The 23,410-nt window shown below is 53.3% G+C and overlaps 3 protein-coding genes across 4 annotated transcripts; 2 read left to right on the forward strand and 1 right to left on the reverse strand.

Annotated features, from left to right (window-relative positions):
• The first annotated feature begins 3,603 nt into the window (after positions 1–3,603).
• On the forward strand, positions 3,604–6,859 carry Ube2m (ubiquitin conjugating enzyme E2 M). Its single transcript, XM_046431157.2, has 6 exons — positions 3,604–4,302; positions 5,443–5,537; positions 5,646–5,684; positions 5,786–5,889; positions 6,190–6,253; positions 6,338–6,859. The coding sequence occupies exons 1-6, from the start codon at positions 4,194–4,196 to the stop codon at positions 6,476–6,478; spliced, it is 552 nt and encodes a 183-aa protein (XP_046287113.1). The 5' UTR covers positions 3,604–4,193; the 3' UTR covers positions 6,479–6,859.
• A 565-nt stretch (positions 6,860–7,424) lies between these two features.
• Chmp2a (charged multivesicular body protein 2A) lies at positions 7,425–10,803 on the forward strand. Of its 2 annotated transcripts, none has more exons than XM_046431156.2 (6): positions 7,425–7,580; positions 8,228–8,419; positions 9,963–10,142; positions 10,224–10,354; positions 10,442–10,503; positions 10,588–10,803. In XM_046431156.2, the coding sequence occupies exons 2-6, from the start codon at positions 8,252–8,254 to the stop codon at positions 10,713–10,715; spliced, it is 669 nt and encodes a 222-aa protein (XP_046287112.1). In that variant the 5' UTR covers positions 7,425–7,580; positions 8,228–8,251; the 3' UTR covers positions 10,716–10,803. The 2 variants fall into 2 exon arrangements, with proteins under 2 accessions (XP_046287112.1, XP_058430647.1); XM_058574664.1 differs by lacking the exon at positions 7,425–7,580 and adding an exon at positions 7,590–7,612.
• A 638-nt stretch (positions 10,804–11,441) lies between these two features.
• Trim28 (tripartite motif containing 28) lies at positions 11,442–17,380 on the reverse strand. The gene is made up of 17 exons (XM_046431155.1): positions 17,029–17,380; positions 16,628–16,740; positions 16,309–16,441; positions 14,477–14,612; positions 14,280–14,396; positions 14,092–14,206; positions 13,869–14,015; positions 13,661–13,775; positions 13,475–13,581; positions 13,355–13,391; positions 13,217–13,262; positions 12,890–13,142; positions 12,479–12,798; positions 12,272–12,395; positions 12,104–12,190; positions 11,874–12,011; positions 11,442–11,781 (listed from the first exon to the last, which is right to left on the reverse strand). The coding sequence occupies exons 1-17, from the start codon at positions 17,363–17,365 to the stop codon at positions 11,605–11,607; spliced, it is 2,502 nt and encodes an 833-aa protein (XP_046287111.1). The 5' UTR covers positions 17,366–17,380; the 3' UTR covers positions 11,442–11,604.
• Positions 17,381–23,410: the final 6,030 nt, after the last annotated feature.

Here is a 23,410-nt window from a genome sequence, read left to right on the forward strand (position 1 = left end):
ACAGAAGAAACACCCAGCAGGTCGGGCAGAGTGGTCACGGGCAGAAGTTCTTAGTCTTCCAGACCCACAGAGGAGAAAATGTTCTCTGTATCTGCCACACAGTGCCTGACCATCAATCAGGGTCTAGTCCAGAAAGAGTCCCAGCAGATATTTTAACAGAGATGCTAATTGGTATGAAGTGATTAGTGATTATTGCAAAAGCTAGTCAAGCTCAAGGAGAGACCGTCCTTGTGGGGCTTCTCAGACTCCCTTATAGTAGAGTCCCAGCACTTCTGACAGCTATAAGCCCAAGATTCATCCCACTTGAGCCCACCAGGATCCCTCCCGTGTTGGTGGGTGGTACTGAGCCTGGATTGTGATGCCTGATACCTGTACACCCAAGATCATCAGATGCAGCAAAACTGGCCACTGGCAGGCCACATACTGCCTGAAGACACATTTGTGAGACTCCTTTATACTTGGGAAGCCCTTTCCTAAGTTTGAAAGCTGGAAAGTTTTACCCTGAAATTCACATATTTCAAGACTTCCCTATTCCCATGTGTTTACAACCATAGTACTTAGGGAAGGATTCTATAGAAGGGACTCCAACTAGTTTGGAAAGCACAGACTACAGGCCCAGGTCCAGTTCCTCCATCCTCTGGTCATAATGTTCCCATCATTCCAGCCACAGGAGTAGTTCCTCCCACTCTGGCCCTGTGCACAGCCTGACAAGACTCCCCAGCACTGAGAAGCCCCCATCAGGAATGCACTCAGTGGGGATTGGGGATGTAGCCCAGTGGTAGACCACTTACTAGCATGCACAAAGCCTTGGATTCAACCCAAAGAAAGAAAAGGAGGGAGGGGAAGAAAAATAAAACAATGCATTCAGTGACAAGTAACAGAAAATGTAGCTGACAGCAGCTTGCATGTGCAGGTGCACATTCAGAACCCTGCAGACTTCAGGCCTGATGTTTCCAGGACACTGTGCCACTGGCTCTGTTAACCTAGCCATCTTCCGCTTCCACATATTGACCAAGCCCTTGACAGAGCCCCTCCTCCCTAACCCCACTGGTGGGTGCCTTGGGTTCAGGTAACACGGATTAAAGGATTCAGGTGCAGGGGGTAGGGTTGTGGCTCAGGAAGAGTGCTTGCCTAGCATGCGTGAGGCACTGAGTTCAATCCTCAGCATCACATAATAAAATAAAGGTATTGGATCCACCTACAATTAACAAATAAATGTTTTTTTAAAAAAGGGTTCTTGGGCTGGGGATGTGGCTCGCCTGACATGCACTGGACTCTGGGTTCGATCCTCAGCACCACATAAAAATAAAGATGTTGTGTCCACCGAGAACTAAAAAATAAATATTGAAAAATTCTCTCTAAAAAAAAAGGGGGGGGGGTTCTGGTGCAGCATGATCCAGTTTGAGCCCTAAGTCCCAGTCAGGGCATGAGTCAGCCTGGCCTTTACCTAGCATTTCCAGGAACAGCAACTTGGGCCTGTGTGTCCAAGCTTTTACAGGGGCATAGCTGTACCTTTCCCTTCCACTTGAAGTCATTTCAACCTTCAAAACTGGGGCCCTGGCCTATAAGCATATAAGCCAACCTGAGCCAGAGGTCACTCCTGTGACACAAGAGGGGTCATCCATCCCTATGATGACATTCACTATCCCCTCTGACCCCCAGACACTGGGCAGAATCCAAATCAGAAGAGTGGTCACTGGACCCTCAGCAGGCAAGTGTTACCATACGGTCAGCAGGGACAAGGGCCTGAACAGAACAGCTCAGCCCCACACAGTCATAGCCATAAAAGAAATCTGGCAAAGAAGTCCAGAAAGCCCTAGCAAGCAGGAACAGCGATAAAATGCCTGGCCTGCCTGTCCCTGAGCCAGTGGCTGGCCATACTGCTCACTCCCAAGCCCAGCACTCTCCTCTCAATGCTGATTCATGCAGTTATTCTCACCCCAGCTCTTCTATACACCTCCTTCTACACTTCTCAGCGTTGCTGATTATAGCTTCATCTCTGACCTAGCAACCTACAGCCTCCCTTCCCTGCCTACTCCTGCCCCTTCTTCTCCAAAACAAACCTGTCTTCCAACCTCCCAGAAGCTACAGTAAACACCCACAGTTGCACACACAGCCCAGCTCCTGACTTCAGTTCAACCATCCCCTTCTCCCTAGTCTGCACTCCAGGACCCAATTCTTCCCATGTTGTTGCATGACTGATGGTCCTTCACTGGATGGTGACATGTGAGGTCACAGACCATACAAGTCCAGCTTTGGCTAATTCAGCATCAACTCTCTGGGGGACAGATACCCCCTTCCTAGGTGGATCATCAGTAGATGGGCTTCAGCAACTAACTGGAGGATGGACACATGAACCAGGCTGGCCAGTAAGAACCACCCAGAGACTGTACTTAAACAGTCATCAACTCTCTTGAGGAAATGATCTCTATGAAAACAATCAGCCACAGAGCGGTGTGGCTAAGAATGGTGAGTATGAAAGAAGAGCAGGAGAGAAGGGGGGGGGGGGGGAAGGATAGGGGAGGAAGAGGGGAGGCGTGGGAAAAGGATAGGGAGAGTCTGGAGGGGCCTTGTGCGTCCCAGAACTAGCCACGAGAAGCCTGAGGAAACTGAGATGGACAATGGAAGTCCTGCTGGCACCACACCCAAGCTGTCTGAGAGTCCATCCTTGCCCCCCAAATCCTTTCCAAGACTCAGCTCTCAAGGGAAAGGCAAAAGAGGATGCCGGGGTTTTATGACCGGGTCAACTAGTAGGCTGGAGGAGCGAATCCGCCGAGGTGAGGGCTGCGGGCCAGTCCGGCAGGCTAGTGCTGCTGCCCTTTGGCAGAGGGCCAAGAAGTACACTAGCCTGACATCCCCCACGCGGCGCCGCCCCCGGTTTCCTTGGTGACGGCCGGAAGTCCCTGACTGGGCGCACCGTTTCCTCCCGCCCTCCTGGCGGGCTGAGCTGTGATTGGGTCAGAGATAACCACGCCTGCGGAACCCCGAAAGCGGTGGGGAGGTACCAAGGAGGCGGTGCCCTTTGGCGGGTCCCGGCGAGCGAAGAGTGCCCCATCCCCCAAGGGCCACTCTGGCCTGTAAACCTACACAGTAACCACCACTTTGTGGCACAATGTTTATCTTTAAGAGACAGGGTGTTGCTTTGTCGCCCGTAACTCCTGGGCTCAAGAGATCCTCCTGCTTCAGCCTCCGAACAATACGAATTTTCTGTTAATTTACCTCAATCGAATTTCCATGAGGAGACCTTTGGATTTGCCTTAGGACACTGAGGGGGCTCGACCCTGCAACCTCTGAGCAACAATCCTGTCCTCGCCCATGTTCTACCTTTGTCTGTGACCTTTTGGGGGCAAGGATCTAATCTGACCCACCACAATTGCGCTCCACTTGAATGCAACATTAAATGAACTCACGAAGAGCCAGGGGAAAGCACCTGCCCCACTCAAAGTTGGCTACAAGCATCACTTCCTGTACCGCCCGGCGAGGGTCCCCGGAAGTGAGCCCGGGACCGCTTAATCGTCACCTGCACAAACGGAAATACCCGAGCCCAGCCGGAAAAGCCCGAACCCCAAACCCCATCGCTGAGCAACGAGGGCTGCGGAGCTGCGCAGGCGCACAGCGCAGGCCCGGCAAGAAGAGCCGAAGCGGGCAGGCGGCGGAAACATCCGAAGCCGTGAGGCGCCAGAGGCCGTTGCCAATCTCTGCGCCAAAGCCTCTGCTACCGCGGAAGCCGAGCCTCCACCGGTACACGGCTACCACCACCGTGGCTGCCGCTTTCTCGTTCCACCCCGAGCCTCAACCCTTTGCAGAGGGAGCGAGTGAGCTCTGACCCGCGGGGACCAGGAAGCCCGGCAGCTGCAGCCTTAGCTGGGCCTCGGAAGACCTGAGCGGGCGAGGGGGAGGAGGGAGCGGCCGGGAGAAGGTGGGGCGGGGCCGATCGGGCCCGAGAATAGCCGAATCTGCCCGAACGCCGCCGAGCGAGACCGAGGCGCTGGGCCAGGCCAGAGCCGGACTACGGGAGCCGAGGCGGGCCGCGCGGTGGGCGCGGAGCAGCGCGGCAGGCCGGGCGGGCGGCGGCAGCAGCGGAGGAGGCCGCGGCAGCGGGTCCAAGGAGCGGAAGAGGCGCGGACGGCAGCGGGGGGCCGGGTGGCCGGGGTCCCGGGCCCCGCAGCGGCGGCGGCGGCGGCGGCGGCAGGATGATCAAGCTGTTCTCGCTGAAGCAGCAGAAGAAGGAGGAGGAGTCGGCCGGCGGCACCAAGGGCAGCAGCAAGAAGGCGTCTGCGGCGCAGCTGCGAATCCAGAAGGGTATTGGTCGGGGGATGGGGGTTGGGGCCGGGGGGGAGGGGGTCGGAGGACAGGGCCCAGGGGAGGGCAATGAGGGAGTCAGGAATGGGGAAATGTGGTCACCGAGGGTCAGGGATGGTGGGCCGCGGATGTGGCGTGTCGGAGGTCAGAACTTGAGGACTGTAATGCCGAAAGCGGGGTTAGGGTAAGGCGGCCACTAGGGAGGGTCACATAAGAGACCCGGTAGCGGGGGCTTGGGGTATTCTGAAGGCCTGACGTCTGGTATTAGGGCCCTTGAATCTGAGTATAAGGTGGGGGTGCGGGGGCTCGAGAGTCTGGAGGTCAGACCAGAACTTGGCTTTGGGGTGAAGGTCCAGAGGGATAGCGAGCACCGAGAACTGGGGAAATGAGTAAGAGACAGTTTAGTATATGAAGCTGGAATCGCTGGGAATCTGAGTCAGAAAAGGGCCCCAGACTCATGGGTTTGGGGGTTAGACAGCAGTTTGGAGTTTGTGGAGCTGGAAGGGATAGTGGGTGTCAGAGGCTGAAGAGGGGAAATTTAGGCTATCATGCTGGGAATCTCAAGAGTCACAAGGAGTGGGAAGGTGAGCACTTGAAAGTGTGAGGGTCAGACGGGAACCTGGGTTTGAGATGAGGAGGAGGAGTGTTTTGATACAGAGGGGACGATTTAGGGTATGGTGAGTCAAGGTCGTTGAGTTTGGATGGATGAATAAACACTGTGAAGAGTGGAAGTCATGACTGGGGAGCCTGGGGTTAGGATGTTCAGAGGCTGTTAGATGCCAGGACTTTTAGAATGGGGGCCACATGAGAGTGGAGTCACTTGGGGAACTGAGTTTGGGGGTATTTAGGGCTGTGAATTTAGTAGAATTAGTGTTCACCTTGGCCCAGGTGGTGGGACAATTAAAGATGCATGTTTTCCGTGTGCTGTGTATCCAGAAGAGCCCACCTAGAGACTGGAACAGAGAAAGCAGAGAATACAGAATGGGTTAGAGGTGAGGTGTGGAAACATAGCGCAAGACAGAGTCCATAGAGTCTGTGATGAATCCATCAGGACTTTCTGACACCTGTGCAGAGCTCCCTCCTTTCTCTCATGAGCCTCTTCCTCCCTCTCTGGCCTCTTTCTCTGCTGCCCAAATGCAGACATAAACGAGCTGAACCTGCCCAAAACCTGTGACATCAGCTTCTCAGACCCGGACGACCTCCTCAACTTCAAGCTGGTTATCTGTCCTGATGAGGTAAGTGTGGCCCAACTTGTACTGGCCAGACTCCCAAGAACAGAGCAAGAGAAGGGATACTTTGGCTCTGCAGGATGGGGCCCTACCACCTTCTCTCTTCCCTCCCAGGGCTTCTACAAGAGTGGGAAGTTTGTGTTCAGTTTTAAGGTGAGTCCCAAATGGGCAGAGGTAGCTCCATGGACTGAGGAGGCAGCATCTGAGGCCCTGTCAGGCACCTACTCACCTCCTTTTTCTTTTCCTGGAGCCAGGTGGGCCAGGGTTACCCACATGATCCCCCCAAGGTGAAGTGTGAGACAATGGTTTATCACCCCAATATTGACCTCGAGGGCAACGTCTGCCTCAACATCCTCAGGTAAGGGCACTGGCCCTCCACTTCCTTCCCCAGCCCTACCTGCCAGTCCCCCTTATAGCTAACTGCATCACTCTCCATCCCTTCTCTCCCCCTTATGGCCTGCATCCCTCTGTCCCGTTATCTCCAAGTCATCCTCCTAATGGCCCAACCCGACTTTTTTCCATGGCCTGTCCTGCTCCCTGCCTCCGTAGTTTCTCAAATCCTCACTCCTGCATGCCCTGACCCTGACCTATTCAGTACCACCAGAGCCTGTAGTGGCCTCCCACTCACCAGCCTGACCCTGATGCTCTCTGCCCACAGAGAGGACTGGAAGCCAGTCCTTACGATAAACTCCATAATTTATGGCCTGCAGTATCTCTTCTTGGTGAGTAGGAGTGGGCATTTGGGACTTGGGGAGGTTGGCTTTCTTCCTCTCTGGCCTGTTGACCCCCACTTGTACTGGTCACAGGAGCCCAACCCTGAAGACCCACTGAACAAGGAGGCTGCGGAAGTCCTGCAGAACAACCGGCGGCTGTTTGAACAGAATGTGCAGCGCTCCATGAGAGGTGGCTACATCGGCTCCACCTATTTCGAGCGCTGCCTGAAATAGGGTTGGCATATACCTGCCCCCGCCAGGGCCACCAGCCCAGGCATTCCCTGCAAATATTTATTGGGGAGCCACGGGGTGGGGGGGTGGGGGCAACCGGTGGGGGGAATCCTCTGCCTTGGCCTTGCCTCCCCTCTCTGCTACCTGCCCCTAGTTATTTTTTTTTTTAACCATCACGTGATTATGGTCGGCGCTGTCTCCCCCCCCCGACCTGCTCAGCGATGGGAAATGAATTGGCTTGTCTAGCCCCCCGCTGGGTGCTGTCCAGCCCCCCACTCTGGGCTGTGGGGTGGGTGGGCAAGGGGCCTGGGTAACTGGGCCCAGGCAACCCACCTCTCCACCACCGGAGGTCCCACCAGGCTATTAAAGGGGAATGTTACTGCATGGCCTCTGCCTCTTCCTTCTGTGGGATGGGAGGGTCAGGTAAGGTCCTTCAGGGGTCTGAAGGGGGTGAGGGCAGTGGAAAGTGGATGGTCGCAGGTGGGGTGGCATTTGGTCACCCTACAAAGACTGGCTGGTACCTGGGATGGCCTTGGGTTGGGTGGGATGACGCTTGCTCTGGGGTGAGGAGGGCAGGCCTCTAATCTGTGGCTTCCTGGCACCTGTCAGCGCGTAGCATCTCCAGCTTTGCCCCTTTTTGCCATGTGCGGGACACGGAGGGGGCTCCTGTTTGGCGCTGTCCGAGGCCTCAGGCAGAAGTCAGGGTTGCACGGATGAACTGTGCCCTAGACGGTGGCACGGGGGCCCTCCAGAATGTCTAGACTGAAGGCACCCAGAGATGCACTTCTCGGCTGCGGACGCGACCCGCGCCCTAGCTCGGTTCACTAGGGCGGGACTCCGACCCAGGGAACGCCCTCGGACCTTTGGCAAAGACACGGGAACTGGTGCGCAGGCGCTTGGGCGCAGGCCTATCTTAGTGCGCGTGCGCGCCAGCTACTTCCCAGCATTCCGGGTGTGGGTGGGGCCTGTGACGTCAAGTCGTTTAATCCGGAAACGGCGGCGGCGGAGACGACAGAACCGAGAGGCCTTCGTTAGTGGGTACGCCAGGGATCTAAGCAAGTGGCGCGTGACCCGGAAGCGGAAGCAACTCCCTGTGCCTGCTCCGGTGAGTGGCTCCTGCTGGGCCTCAGGTCCCGGGTGGGTGGCGGTGTACCAAGGTTTCTCTAGGCTTAGGTATCCAGGGTCAGGCTCCTCCCTGGGACCCAGTCCTCATCATCTGGGCCCCCCACACACACACCGCCTTGCCCTCGTTGCGACGGGGCCCCCGACGTTCCAGACCCAGCCCTCTGTGTACAGGGTGCCAGTGCCTCCGACTGCCCTCCGGAGTTTCCTCAGCAGTCGGGGACCCCAATCCTGGTGCCATTGTCCACCCTCAGAGCCCCCAGATCCACCTTGTTCGGGGCTTTCACCCATCCTGCCCTCTTTTTGTGCTCAGGGTCTGTCTTATCCCGGCATACCCATTCACCCATTTCCAGTCTCAGTCCGTGGAAAACCCCAGGGCCACACCCCTGGGTCTGAAAGGGGAGCCCAAACTTCCACACCCTGAAATTGCTGGGAAAGGTGAAGGGGCTTGGGCTGGCATAATGGAGAATTTCTTTTTTGACTGTCCCTGAGGGGCATTCTAAAGCTCGTATCTCTGAGGCTTTGTTCACACCTCCTGTCCTCACTCCAGTCTCCCTATGTGAGCCTGTTCTGCCTCTTGCCCTCCTTCTGGGCACAACACCCTATAGCTGCCCCTCACATCTGTCCCAGGCCTGCCAGCGGGCTCCAGCCACCATGGACCTGTTGTTTGGGCGCCGGAAGACACCAGAGGAGCTACTGCGGCAGAACCAGCGGGCCCTGAACCGCGCCATGCGGGAGCTGGACCGGGAGAGGCAGAAACTAGAGACCCAGGAGAAGAAAATCATTGCGGATATCAAAAAGATGGCCAAGCAGGGCCAGATGGTAAGTGCCAATGATCAGGGGCAAAGTGCCAGCTCTCAACCAGATACTGTTGTGATGACAGTGGACGAGACAGGACACCAGAAAACAAGTCCTTTGAGGAATGCTGAGTAAAGGATGAAGAGGGCTCCCTTAGTTTGGGGATCTGGAAGTCTTATCTATGGAAGTGCTGTCAGCCAAAGTGTGAACAATCTTCAGATCTGGCAAGGGAGTGCATCCAGCAGACATTGGAGAGCCTTAGCAAACTGGGGGCCAGACTGCTCAGAATTAGCTCTATGAAGGGTTGGAGCACAAGAGTAATGTTTGGCCAAAAGAAAGGAAGTCAACTAGTAGGGAGAGCACTAAGAAGGGAGCAGAGCCTTTAAGGGGTGACTTTCTGAGCAGCTGTAAAGCGCCAGGAAGATGTTTAGTCTTAGTTTTGTAGTACTTGGGAATCAAACTTAGAGGTGTTTTGAGACCGGTTCTTGCTAACTTGCTGAGGCTAGCCTCAAAACTTGGGATCTTTCAGCCTTGACCTTCCAAGTCAATGGGATTACAGATGTGCACCACTGTGTTTGGCTTGGTATATTTCAGGACACAGCCTTCGCTGTAGGCTTTAAGTGAAAGAGGCAAAAGAGTTTTTGATGTTTTGTTGTGCACTGGGAATTAAACCCAGGGTCACTTTGATCACTGAGCTACTACATCCCCAGTCCTTTGAGACAGGGTCTTGTTGAATTGCTGCAGTTGGCCTCAAACTTGCAATCCTACTGCCTCAGCCTCCTTAGTGCTGGGATTACAGTTGTGCACCACTACAATTGGCTATGCAGGTTATTTTTGCCCCTCACAGAGGCAAGCACTCTGTGAGGGCTCCATCCCCCGCAATGAGGCAGATTCTTTGTGTAGAGTGAATTAAAGGAAGTCTGGGCCTGCCTTCCAACATCTAGGGATCAGGAAGACCTTACATGATAAAAGGGTAAGCTGGGCATGGTAGTGCATGCCTATAATCCCCAGCAGCTCAAGAGGCTGAGGCAAGTGGATCATGAGTTCAAAGCCAGCCTCAGCAAAAGTGAGCACTACGCAATTCAGACCCTATCTCTAAATAAAATGCAAAAAAGGACTAGAGATGTGGCTCCATACCCGAGTGCCCCCCTCCCAGTTCAATCCCAGTTCAATCTACCCCCTGCTTTAAGAAAAAAAAAAAAGCTTCCAAAAAAAAAAAAATTAAAGAGGGCTAGGGATGTACCTCAGTGACAAAGGCCCCCAGGTTTAAATCCCTGGTTAAAAAAGTGACCCTTCGGGGCCGGGGAAGTGGCTCAAGCGGTAGCGCACTCGCCTGCCATGCATGCAGCCCAGGTTCTATCCTCAGCACCACATACAAAGATGTTGTCCGCCGAAAACTAAAAAATAAATATTAAAAATTCTCTAAAAAAAAGAAAATCTCACAATGATAAATTAAAATCTTTTTTTAAAAAAATGACCCTTCTATTAGCCAGATAAAGATCTTTGGCGACCCCAATATTAAAACATAATTTCATGACCTCATCTTTGATACTTCCCTATTCCGCAGGATGCTGTGCGCATCATGGCAAAAGACTTGGTGCGTACCAGGCGCTATGTACGCAAGTTTGTGTTGATGCGCGCCAATATCCAGGCTGTGTCCCTCAAGATACAGACACTGAAGTCCAACAACTCAATGGCACAAGCCATGAAGGGTGTCACCAAGGCCATGGGCACCATGAACAGACAGGTATTTCTTTCCCAATTTCTCTTTCCACCCCACCCTACCCCCACTGACCCTACTGACCCAAGTCACCCTACCTACTTCCAGCTGAAATTGCCCCAGATCCAGAAGATCATGATGGAATTTGAGCGGCAGGCAGAGATCATGGACATGAAGGAGGAGATGATGAATGATGCCATTGATGATGCCATGGGGGACGAGGAGGATGAAGAGGAGAGGTGTGGGGAACTGGGTGGTTAAGGTGGGGATGTTTTCCTGATCCTCAACCTGTGCATAGTTCTGAACAAGTTCCTCCTCTTCCCTAGTGATGCTGTTGTGTCCCAGGTCCTGGATGAGCTGGGACTAAGCCTGACAGATGAACTGTCAAGTGAGTGCTGCAAACTCTCAAGATTTCCCACCCACAGCCCTTGGCCATTCTCCCTACTCTAACCCTAACTTTTCCCCTTTTCAGATCTCCCCTCGACTGGAGGCTCACTGAGCGTGGCTGCTGGTGGGAAGAAGGCAGAGGCCACAGCTTCAGCCCTGGCTGATGCAGACGCAGATCTGGAAGAGAGACTCAAGAACCTAAGAAGAGACTGATGACCCCACTGCCAAGGGGGATGTCCGGAACAGACACCCAGGGTCTTTACCATGCCCTCTGTAATAAAATTGGACACTTAATCCCAAACCTGTGTGAGTAGCCTCACATGGGGTTAGGCCTTATGTCCTTGGGACCCAAATTCCATACTGGTTGGGGTTTGGCACTAGGTTGGACAAGCAGCTGACCTGGCATACTCAGAGATTTGGGGGCCCTGCTATCTCTGACCCAATGGCAAACTCCCTAAACAGTTTAACACCCAACAAGGTTTGACCTGGAAGTGGCTTGATGAGAACTTAAAGACAGTCCTAGCCAACTACACAGTGGGCTCCACTGGAATGCACCCAAAGAGTAGCTTGAGAGTCATAGGACAGACTAACTAGTGTCAAGAGGCTAAAAGAAAAAACTGGGACAGACTGGAAATCTCAACACACCAGGTTGGCTATGGAACCCCAATTTGACAATGGCTATAAGCTCAAAAGCACTCATTAGTAAGCTGCCCCGGGGCCTGCAGCCCTTATCAGACACTAGTGTATATCCACCACCCTGTACATATGACCTCTTCCTCCAATGCCAAGAAAAGCCTGAGGGATGTTCTTCGCCACACCCAATTCAGGCCCTCTGAAAAAAAGGGCCCCTGGGAGCCAAGTGCTTGATGGAAGTAAGGAGTATACGCAGGCAGAAACCAAGCCCCAGGACTATAGCCCCCAACCAGCCAAGGCCTGAGGAACTGGTGAAGTTTTTATTAAATCCATAGAAGTAAAAACCATTTTTGTGAGGGACTGGGGATGGGGCCACCAAGGAGTAGGAGTTAGGCCACCAGGGTTGGGATAGGGATGGGGTAACAGGACAGATCAGAGCTGGGCTGGCCAGGCCATAAGGGCCCCAGCTTCAGGGGCCATCACCAGGGCCTCCAGACAGCTCCTGGGAACTTAGGCCAGCACTGGGCAGGCTCAGCGGCGGGGGCTCCACCAGCACAGCAGAAAACTTGGTGTCACCGAAGGCCTCATTCATGCGCGTCTCGAAGAAGCGCTGCAGGCCGATGATGGACTGCACATCCGCCTTGTCCTGGGACAGGCAAGGGTGCACAATGGGTGGGTAGTCCCTGGCTTCCTCCTCCCGCTTCCCCCACACCCATGCCCTCATTCTACCAGGCTCACCTCTGTCAACTTGTTGAACTGCTTGAACATGCGGCCCACATCCTGGGCAAACTCTTGGGGGGAGCTGTAAGGGGGTGACAATTTCTCCTGGAGGCGAGCACGAATCAAGGTCAGGTCCAGGGTGCCACCAGGTTGCTCCTACAGGCAAGAGACAACATACACTTCTGACCTTTGACAGTGGGAATCCAGCATACTCCACCTCTACTCTTAGACCCTAGGAATCAACATACCAGAGAGAAAGTAGAATCGGTAGCCAGCTGGTGCAGGGGGCGGCAGGGTTCATGGCAGAATAGTGCCAGGAGAACACGCTCACATTTCTACAATAGATGTCAGAGCTATAATACAGAACATAGATCAAACCCACTATGCCAACCATATCTCAGCAGCTCAGCCCTTACCCTCTGGTTGGCTGGTGAGAGCTTAGCAACCACGCCAGTGTTGTCGCCACCATCCAGGCTAAGGCTGCCATCCTCCTCCTTCAGGTCAGGGAGCACATGGCAGAGGGAGCAACTCCACTCCTCCCTGGGGTGAAAAAAAGGAGGGAATGCACAGGAACCTGCCCAGTTATCATGCCTTACCCAGACCCCACCCAGCCTCATACACACCCTGGCACATCCTGCAAGGCAGGCAGGTGGCAGTCCAGATGGAAGCAAAACTCGCACTGGTTGCACATGACCAAGTCACCTGGCTTCTGGCATACACGGCAAATGGTGGCACTGTCATCCAGGGTACCTGGGCCACCAGCTGGGGCTGAAGTACCCTCTGGAGCCACCACCTCTAGGCCTGAGCTGGTGCTGCCACTAGGTGAGGCCAAGCGGGGACCTTCAGTGCCAGAGCCCTCAGCCAGAGCCATCAGCACAGGCTTGGTCTCAGGGCCCTCAGTGGCAGCAGGAGGGGCTCCAATAGCAGCCTCCGTCTCTTCCTCCTACAAGGCAGTGAAAGGTGTTCAAGAGAGAAGCCAGCCAGACCCCGGTGACCAAATGCCACCTTCCAATGGTCCCTTGGGACAAGCTCACCTTAACAATAGCCATGCCAGGCAGGGGCGGTGCACCAGGGGCTCCCGGAGGCATGCTCCCTGGCTGACCAGCAGCCGCTGCAGCAGCACCACGTTCAATAACTATGAGGTTGTAGTCCTCAGTGGTGCTGCCTGGAAAGACCTTGAAGACGGGTGGCTGGCTATCAGCTGTAAGGTCCAGGTCCAGGCGTTCGAGGCTCACCCGTGGCACCTTCCGCATGAGGCCGCTCACCTCACCCTCACCTGAGCGGGCTCTATAAGTAGACCTTGGCTTAAGCATCCACTTGTCCCTATCCCTCACCCCACCCCACTAAGGACGGCCACTCACCGCTTCATGCCTGATACATGTGGTTCTGCACTTGAATAGGGATCATCTATTGAGAACACAAATATGAAGATGACAAAGTGGGGTAGGCACAGGGCATTATCATGTCCTCTCACCCTGCCCCCAGAAAGACGCACTCACCTGACCCAAAGCCATAACCTTCCTGTACCTCCATTGGCTGCAAACAGAGCAGAGCAAGAGAACCTCAGTCTCAATTCGACCCTATGCCCTGCCTCTCCCTGGGTCCTCTCCCCTGCTCACCTGGCCGCTACCAGAGCCTTGCTTGCTCAGAGGCCCTGGAGCTCTTGGAGGAGCCATGGGCCCAGGGCCCGTGGAATTGCTACCAGGACGCTCAGCCACAATCTTGCCTGAAGAAAAGAAAAAGCTAAGTAGGTACAGTCTCTAGGGTGGCACCAAAGTAGAACAAGGGCAAAAACTGGAACCCACCAAATGCCTCGGCACTCTTGGTCCAGGCGTTGAGGTCCCACTGAAACTTCATCTCACCGTGTGGCTCCACGGGATCCACAATCATCTTGAGGGCTCGGTGCAACTGAAAATAGATCTGGTGGGACAAGTAAGTGGGACATTAACACTGGACAACAAATAGAACCCCAGAGTGCAGAGGTCCACCCAACCGTAGCCCACCACCACACACCAGCTTCTTAGAAAGCAGCAGAGCTGTGTTGTTGTCACTTTCCAAAGCCCAAGAGGCAAAGCGCAGGATATGCTCCTGATGCTTCTGGATCTTGGTCATGGTCCAGTGCTGCCTCTCCAGACGCTCCTGCTGCCCTTCAGTCACTTTCTGTGGGTAAAAGGGAACAAGGTCAGCCAGGAAAGCAGTGGGTACCCAGGTACTCCTCCACCTGCACAAGGTTTACCTGGGCATCATTGACCAGCACTCGGCCACGCTTGTTAAGCTCCTTCATGATCTGCAGGATGGCCATCTTGACATCCACCTGCACACGCTTCTGCACATCAGATACCTGGCGGATCCTAGAGGACAAGGTAGGTCAAGCTGGGAAGTGTCTTACCCAGGGTTCCCCACACCTCTCACATCCACACTTACGAGCTGCGAACCTCCTTGGTGCTCTTCTGCAATGTGGCATGTTTGTCCCCAAGGCGCTTCACCAATGAGGCCAGGAGCTTGCGCTGGTTCCTCACTGCATCCTCCAGAAACTGGTACCTGAGAGCAAAAAAGGTTTACCTGAATGCTGAGCCCAAGAAGAAGTGGCATCCACCCACCCGCTGTGCTCTGGGACTCACTGGTGATCCTTGTGGGCGTTGAGCTGGCAGTCCCGGCAGGTGAGGGTATCACAGCTCTCACAGAACAGCACAAGGGGTTCATGCTTATGCACATTGCAATACACAGTACGTTCACCATCCCGAGACTTGGCCGGCCCTGAGAAGTTAAGAACCATGAGGCTGGACCCTACTCTTGGCCAATTCTAACTGGGCCAGTAGACAGGGCTTGGGATATTTCCTGACTATTCTATTGAGAAAGCCTAGATGGCACATGGCAGTGGCTGCTCCTTGCTCCCCAAACAATCTCCCCCAGCTTGCTCAAGAAAAAACTCCATTTCTATTAGCTTCCATGAGTGACAATAAAAGATTAATGATGACAGCCTGTCAGGGCTGGGGTTGTGGCTCAGTGGTAGAGTGCTTGCCTGGTTTGTGAGTCACTGGGTTCAATTCTCAGCACATTAAAATAAATATAAAATATATATGTATTAAAAATAAAGGCTGAGATTGTGACTCAGAGGTAGAGCTCATGCCTGGCATGCATAGGGCACTAGATTCGATCCTCAGCACCACGTAAATAAAGGTATAGTGTCCACCTACAACTCAAAATTAAATATTTATTTTTTTAAGTATTTATTTGCAAACAAATAAGTGGCTGGGGTTCAGGGGTAGCGCACTTGCCTGGCATGTGTGGGGCACTGGGTTCATTCTCAGTACCACAAATTAACAAAAAAAAAAAAAAAGAAAGACAGCTTATCAATAGAGAATTCACTACTCTCTCTACTTGAAACTTATCCGGGTGATTGTTCAGTGTTCTGCCCACCTACAAACCATCTTCCAATTGGCTACCTTTCTCCTCTTCATTGTTGTCTTCCCTCTTCCCTAACAAAAAGAATTCCTTACAAATGAAAGACCCTTAGGATACCCAGCTGAGACTTCTCAAAGTAGGAGATAAAATGTTACAATGGGACTCTCAGAATGTTACAGGTTCACTCTCTGGGGCAGGGTCCTGGTGTTAAGAGTAATAACACTAAAAACCAACAAGCCAATAACTCCCACACCAGTCTCCCCATTAGAAAATCAGGCACATCAGTCTCTTTCCTGCTCAACACTAATCAAGCCCTAACTATACTGATCAGGCCTGAATTATGTAGCACGTAACAGAGATCAATCAGGCCTGAATTATGTAGCACGTAACAGAGATCATCGCTTCTATGCAGCCCACCTCCTTCAACACTGGCCAAGAACCTGAAAGCTGGGACCTCTGCAGATCCCTGCCCATTCCTCCCAGTTCAGCTTCTCAGGACCCACAGCTCTCAAACTCCACTATCACACAAACCCCTTTCCAACCCAAACCCACATACTCAGAAAAACCTACAAATACATAACTAAGCTTTAGGTAGGATACGTCAGCCTCAACAGCTGACATATTCTAGTACTCACCATCAATGATGGTCCAGAAACCCCACTTTCCCCAGTGCAAGTCTAAAGCCAAGTGCCAGGGATCCCAAAACCCAGTAAGCACCTCATATCTTGTTTTTTATGTAACTGCATATGTTCAGCCCTTCACCAACCTGGGCCCTCTCTGACAGGGTGCTTCCAAGAGGACCTTCTTGAATCCTTAGTACCCCTGTAGCTGAGGGACCCTATGCCTCCCCTACCCCATGGCCTTTTTTTTCCTTCCACCTAGGCCCGCAGAGAGATTGCAAACCAGAGCCTAGGCAGAACTATTTTTGAGTTCTGCCCTCAGGCTTTTTGGAAGGTACCACCCTAGAACCCACCTCCAGATGAAAACCAACACTATAAGCAACTAAAGACATACACAGGGCAGCTCCAGCTACAACCCCACCACATACCAGTAGAGCGCACAGTGTGGTCCTTAGTGTACTTCACCCGCTGGTGAGCCTCCACACATGTCTCACATAGTGGCTCAGAGCACTCCACACAATAGCTGGTGGCTGGAGCATTATCCTCACAGCTAGTGCAGCACTGTCAGGGAAAAGACAGGATCACAAAAAGCAGGACAACCTGACAGATCCGGGTTTACCTCCCAGGAAATACATCGCGAGAATATGGTGGGTCTGTTCCTCAAGCTAGGCAACCCACCAGGGCTGTGATAGTACCTAGAAAGTAACAACTGGAGCTGGTACTAGGTTCCTCTAAAGCAGAACGCACCTGGTTCGCATCTTGGGCATCGGAGGAAGCCTTGCTGCCACTATCCCGCATGAAGTAATTCTCCACGATGTCTTTGGAGAAGCATTGTTGCTTGCACACCGGACAGTCCACCACTGTGAAAGGCAGAGGGGCAGGGATTTGAGAACGACGCTCCCTTGCACCTAGGCTGAACCCCCATTCTCCAGCGGAAGCGACCCTCCACTCCCCGAGCCAGATTTCCTCCAACTTCATTCAGACGCCCATCTCAGGCCCCACTGTTACCACCAAGGCCCACCACCCGCTCAGGCCAAACCCGGTCGCGGCCCCTGTACGCTCGCACAGGCGCAGTCCGGGGTCTCGGCGGCGCGTCCGGATCAGGGGTTGCGGGGAGGGGGAGGGGCGCCCCGCCACCCGGTACTCACCGGCGCCGTCGCCCGCTGCGCCGCCATCCCCCGAGCTATTGGGAGCGGCAGGCGCTGCGGGCCCGAGGCAGGCACTACAGGCCGAGTGCAGGCAGGGGAGCAGTCGCGGCTCCCTCTCCGGCCGCAGGCGCTCCCGGCACACGCCGCAGTGCTCCAGCAGCTCCAGAGCTTCGCCACCGCCCCCCGCAGGCGAGGACGCAGAGGCCGAGGCCGCGGCCGCGGCCGAAGAGGCGGAGGAGCGCTTCTCGCCGCCCGCCGAGCCTTCGCCGGGGCCAGGACTGCCCGAGGCAGCGGAGGCCGCGGCCGCTGAGGCCGCCGCCGCCGCCGAGGCCGCCATTCACACGCCGCCGGGGGCGCCCAGGGGGGAGGAGGGGCGCGGGGCCCGCCGCGCAGGCGCAGACCCACTCGCCGCCAACGGCTGGGCCGCCGCCGACGCCGCGAGGCCGAGCGCCGCCACGCGTCTCTTGGGGTTGCCGCTGGCCGCGTGCAGGGCGCTGCTGAGGCAGGGCCGGCTGCTGCCTGATCACCTCGCAACGGCGCCACCCAAGCCTCCTCCTCAGCTACCGCCGAGACACGCGCCACAAGCTCCGCGTACAGCCGCCTGACCGCGCGCCCGCTCGCAGAAAGAGCCGCGGCTTGGGGGCGGGACAGAAATAACTGGCGCCGACGCCGACGCGCACGCGCGGTGAGCGCCGAACGCCCGGGGGCGGGGCTCAAGCCGGGCGCCGGGGCCAAGCCCGCGAGTACGCACGCGCCCGCGCGGGGTCGGCCCACCACGGCCAACCCCACTTCGGCACGACCTGGAAGGGGGCGTGGTTTCTTTGACGTCACCGCCGCAGCTGAAATCGCGAGCAGGGCGTCTGCACTGTTCACGGAGCGTGATTTCTGCCTAGCTCCACGTCCCCATCGAACGCGCCGTGGTAGGCTGCGTTCTCGAGCTTGGGCATTGCATACCTCCACTCAGTCCCCGCCCTTCGGTTGGGGTTGAGACGTCTGCCGCTACGTCCCCACGGCTTCTGGAGAGGGGGCGGGCCCAACGTGCAGTGGGTGTGGCGCAGGTGGAGGGGCGTTTGGCTGGGTTCTGCCTCGAGGTGGAGGCAATTGTAACCTCAGTATTGTTGAATTTTGGAAACATGGAAATCCACTAAGTGGGAAGCAGGCCAGTTCGTAAAGTTCTGCCCAAACCCCAAAGACTCCTTGTGTTTTAGCCTGCCCTATGTCTTTTTTTCCCATGTGGGAGGGCCGGGTGCGGTGGTTCCTGCCTGTAATCCCAGCGGCTCTGGAGGCTGAGGCCGGAGGATCCTGAGTTAAAAGCCAGCCTCAGCAATTTAGGGAGGCCCTAAGCAACTCATTGAGACCCTATTTCTAAATAAAATGCAAAAAGGGCTGGGGATGTGACTCAGGTGTTAAGCGCCCCTGGGTACATTCCCCAGTACCAAAAAAATAATGTAGAGAAGCAGGTTCTGTGTCGAGATTATTTTCTTGAGAGAAAAAAGGGTCTGGAGGAGAGCAGTCCCACAGAGGGGAGCAGGATCTGGCGGGGAAGATTCCGGGTCAAGGCGCGAGCTTGTGACTAAAGCTATCTGGGGAGCAGCGGGACCCGAGGAAAGGGGACCCTGCAGGAACTCGGCAGGAAGAAACGCCATGGTCTGCGGCTTTCTGCAGAGCGCTGGAGACAAGGTCTCCGGGGCTGGCCGCCAGGCCAACGTGGCCTTTATCGCGGCGAAGCTGGGGACCGCGGGCTTGTCCCCGCCCCTGCCTTTGTTCTGGCTCTGCTGGGCCGCTCAGTGCCCTCCCCAGTGCTGCCCCGCCGCCACGACCCGGCCTGGACCCTGGCTGGCGACTTGGACAGTCGCAGAGGGGCGCACGAGCGTCCTCCAGCCACTTGGGCGGCTGAGGCAGGAGCATCCAAAGTTCCAGGCCAGCCTGAGCAACCCAGAGAGATCCTGTAGCCAAAAAAAAAGTGGAAGATGGTAGTGGCTAGCCCTGGAGCTGCCCCCAAACATCTGCACAGGGAGAACAGTTCAGGCAAAAACAAAGGCAAAGATTCGGAGGCCGACTAGGATAAGCAACTGGTAAAGTGAAAAGCAGTGAAGTGAGGGGTCTGTAGGGATTGCCCAGAGAGGTGACTGTACATCCAGCAGGTCCTAGAGAGAGGTTGGATCCCCGGCACCCTATGTTGGCTGTCCCTTTACAGGCCTTCCTCTGAACCCTGGCAGAGCCCCCCATTCCCATCTCCTAGGTCCCCAGTGTGAGGCACCTACACAAGCTGGTGACAGGCAGTGTCAATAGCAGGCCTTGGAACATCCCCTCACCACCCGGCACCAGGCTGCTGTCTCTGCATCATCCAGAGGAGGAAAATGAAGCTTTGGAAAGTGCTAGGACAGCACTGGAGGAAGGGAGAGCAGGCAGTCCCAGGAGTAGACCAGGGACTGGCCAAACAGGGCCAGGGCAAGACCTTTACTCAGGTCTTCTCTGAGAAAAGCTGGGCAGCCAGAGGCCCAGAGGGATAGGACAGGTCAGGCGTGTGCCTTGGCCCTTTCCCCAGGGAACCCAGCCCTTGCCCTCTGTACTCCCTGCTCACCCTCTGAAAAGACTCACTCCTTGGTCCACCAGGAGTAATCTGGCCTTGCAGACAGGGCTTCGAGGGGGGAAAACAATGTGCAGGGGCTGCTCAGACTGCATCCAAACCAGCTGATGACTGCCCACCACCCCAGTTGGAAACCTGGCCACAGATAGCCACCTCACCTCTCCTCCTTCCCTAAACTCCACACCTGTGTCTGGTCCTCCCTTCTACCCTTAGGCATCACCCCAAACCCATGCTAAGGAGGTCTTGTGGCTGCATCACTGAATGTGTCTCTGTCGTTTACAGGAACACTCATCATTGGATTTCAGGCCTAGCTGGATAAACCAAAATGATCTCATCTTGGTATGTTGCATTTTATCTGCAGAGACCCTTTCTAAAGTTTATATTACAGGTGTATCTTCTTGCGGGGTACATATTCAACTCACTATGCCCCTATCTTGTGCTTATTTGTGTCCCCAAAAAGATATTTTGAAGTACCTGTGAATATGAAGTTATTTAGAAATAGGGCCTTAGCAGATTTAATAAAGTAACGATGCGGTCATACTGAAGTAGGCTAATTTTTTTTTTTTTTGTACCTGGAATTGAACCCAGGGGCACTTAAGCACTGAACCACATCCCCAGCCCAGCCCCAGCCCTTTTTATATTTTATTTAGAGATAGGGTCTCACTGTGTTGCAGAGGCTGGCTTTGAATTTGTGATCCTCTTACCTCAGCCTCCCAAGTCTCTTGGGTTACCAGCATGTGCCACTGAATCCAATTGGAATAGAGTAAATCTTAATCTAATATGACTGGTGCCTTTAGAAGAAGATATGTGTACACAGGGAAAACACTTGTAAAAAGATAGAAGCAGAATCCTGGGCATGTAATCCTGGCTACTTGGGAGAATGAGACAGGAGGGTGGCAAGTTCATGGCTAGCCTCAGCAATTTAGTGAAAGCCTGGGTCAAAATTAAAAGGACTGGGGATGTAGCTCAATCAAACCCCCATGGGTTCAATCCTCAGTACAAAGACAGCAATAACAGTAAAGGGCTGGGGATGTGGCTCAGTGGTAGAGCACCCCTGGGTTCACTCTCCAGTATCCAGTACTGAAAAGGGGAATAGACAGAGATTGGAATTATGTGTCTGGAGGCAAAGAAATGTTGGCCAAGAGTATTCAGAAACCATCAGACAGGCATGGGACACAGTCTCCCCCCATAAATTCCCAAAGAAACCAACACTACCAAAAACTATCATTCAGATTTCTGGCCTGTGGAACTCTGAGAGAATAAATTTTTGTTGTTTTTAAAAACGCAGTTTGTAGTATTTTGTTTGGGAACCCTAGGAAACTCACAGCCTCTCCTCTCAGTCACTGACACTCACTATTCAACTTTCTATCTCTATGGATTTACCTATTCTAGAGATTCCCCTATGAATATTTTTTTCTTTTCATTTTTAAAAAATTCATTGCTGTTATTGCTGTTCCCCCACCTCTTTTTTTTTTCCATTTTGTTTTGTTTTTGGTGTTGGTGTTGTTTTCATACTGGGGATTGAACCTCTGAGCTATACTCAGCCACTGAATCACATCCCCAGCCTTATTTTGTATTTTATTTAGAGACAGGATCTCACTGAATCACTTAGTGCCTCACTTTTGCTGAGGCTAACTTTGAACTCATGATCCTCCTGCCTCAGCCTCCTGAGCTGCAGGGATTACAGGCATGCACCACCATGGCCAGCTTGTACTTTTTTTAAAAAAATATATTTTTTTAGTTGTCAGTGGACCTTTATTTTTCTTTAATATTTTTAGTTGTTTAGGGCACTCACCACTGAGCCACAGCCCCAGTCCCCCACCTATACTTTATATGCCATTTTCTTTCCTTAATTGCCCATACTGTCCCTACTGCCTCCTTTTCCTCATCCTTTCAATCCTCTAGCAGGATTGATGCATGGAAACCTCTGAATGGCCATGGCTTAGACTACCCCCTGCTACCTAACAGGGAGGTCCATCACAGGCCTTCCTGGTGGACTCATTGCCCAGTGAAGACTCCAGGCAGCCGCTCTCCACCTGTGCTCCCTGTGATACTGTGACGTACAGCCTTACACAGACAGGATACCCTTGCTGACATCTCTCTGGGCTTATACCTAGAAAGGAAATTGTATATGTCAATTTGACTAGGCCAAGGTGGTCCCCAAGTATTTAGTCAAATACTATTCCAGATGTTTTTGGTTTGGGGTGTTTTTGTTTGGTATTTTTTGTTTGTGCTATTTTGGTTTTGTTTGTGGTGCTGGGGATTGAACCCAGAGCTATAGAGTACTTTTATTTTTTGAGACAGCTTCTTGTTGCCAAACGCTCCATCCTTGTTCCTGATGCCAATCCAATAACAAGGACATGGTTTTGAGTAAAAGGAAAATGGTTTATTGCTTTGCTAGCAAAGGAGAAACGTGTGTGTGTTAAAGAGGTGACTCAGAGTTCTCAGTCTAGAGTTGTTAATTCACTTGTTAATTTGGGAGGTATTCATTTCTGTGATCTTCCTGTACCATCCCCAAAGTCTGTATTACTTTGTTCCTGTGGTGGGTGTGTGTGCTCAAGGACAGATAATTCTGCCTAGGTTGGGAAACAAAGGTAATTTTCCCGGAGGTTAGGGAGTGGGGAGTAATTAGGGAGGAGCAGGGACAGAGGAAAAGAAAGAAACGTGTCCACTTTAAAAGTGGGGGGGGGGGGCTGGGGTTGTGGCTCAGTCTTAGAGCTAGCTTCGGGGGGGCTGGGGTTGTGGCTCAGTCTTAGAGCTAGCTTGGGGGGGGCTGGGGCTGGGGTTGTGGCTCAGTCTTAGAGCTAGCTTGGGGGGGCTGGGGTTGTGGCTCAGTCTTAGAGCTAGCTTGGGGGGACTGGGGTTGTGGCTCAGTCTTAGAGCTAGCTTGTGGGGGGGGGGGGGCTGGGGTTGTGGCTCAGTCTTAGAGCTAGCTTGCCTAGCACCTGTGAGGCCCTAGGTTCGATTCTCTGCACCACATATAAATAAAATAAATATATTTTGTGTAACTACAACTAAATAATAAATATTTTTTAAAAAAATAGGTTTTTTTAAACCTATTTATCCCCAGCAGGGCTGGGGATATATAGCTCAGTTGATACAGTGCTTGCCTTGTATGCCCAAGTCCCTGGGTTAAATCCCCAGCACTACTAAATAAGTAAATAAACAGATTGCAATTTTAAAGCATAAAGTAGACCACTGTTATTGCTTTGGTAGCAAAGGAGAAACACGGTTGAAGCTGCCCTGGAACTTGTGATCCTCCCATACAGGTATGTGCCACCAAGCCCAGCTCACTATAAAGTCTACATCTAGTCTGAAGCTAGAGGATCACAAGTTCAAAGTCAGTCTCAGCAGTTCAGCCAGTCCCTAAGTAATTTAGTGAGATCTGTCTCAAAATAAAAAATAAGAAGAGCTGGAGATATGGTTCAGGGGTTAATCCCTCCCTAGGTTCAATTCCTGGTACCAAAATAAATAAATAAAATATACAGTGGTAGCACATGGTGGAGCATACCACGTAATCCCAGCAACTCGGGTTGGGGCAGGAGGATCACAAATTTAAGGCCAGCCTCAACAATTTAGTGAGGTCATAAGCAACTTAGCAAGACCCTGTCTCAAAATAAAAATTAAAAAGAGCTGGAAATGTGGCTCAGTGGTTAAGTGCCCCTGACTTCTGTGGAAGGAAGGAAGGAGGGAGGGAGGGCTGGGATATAGCTCAGTGATTAAGCACCCATGGATTCAATTCTGAGTACCAAAAATAAAAATAATAAATACATTCACAATACCTTGCAACCA

This window comes from Marmota monax, unplaced genomic scaffold, assembly GCF_021218885.2.
Source record: "Marmota monax isolate L192 unplaced genomic scaffold, Marmota_monax_Labrador192_F-V1.1 WCK01_AAM20220418_F8-fsc00215, whole genome shotgun sequence".
Classification (NCBI taxonomy): domain Eukaryota; kingdom Metazoa; phylum Chordata; class Mammalia; order Rodentia; family Sciuridae; genus Marmota; species Marmota monax.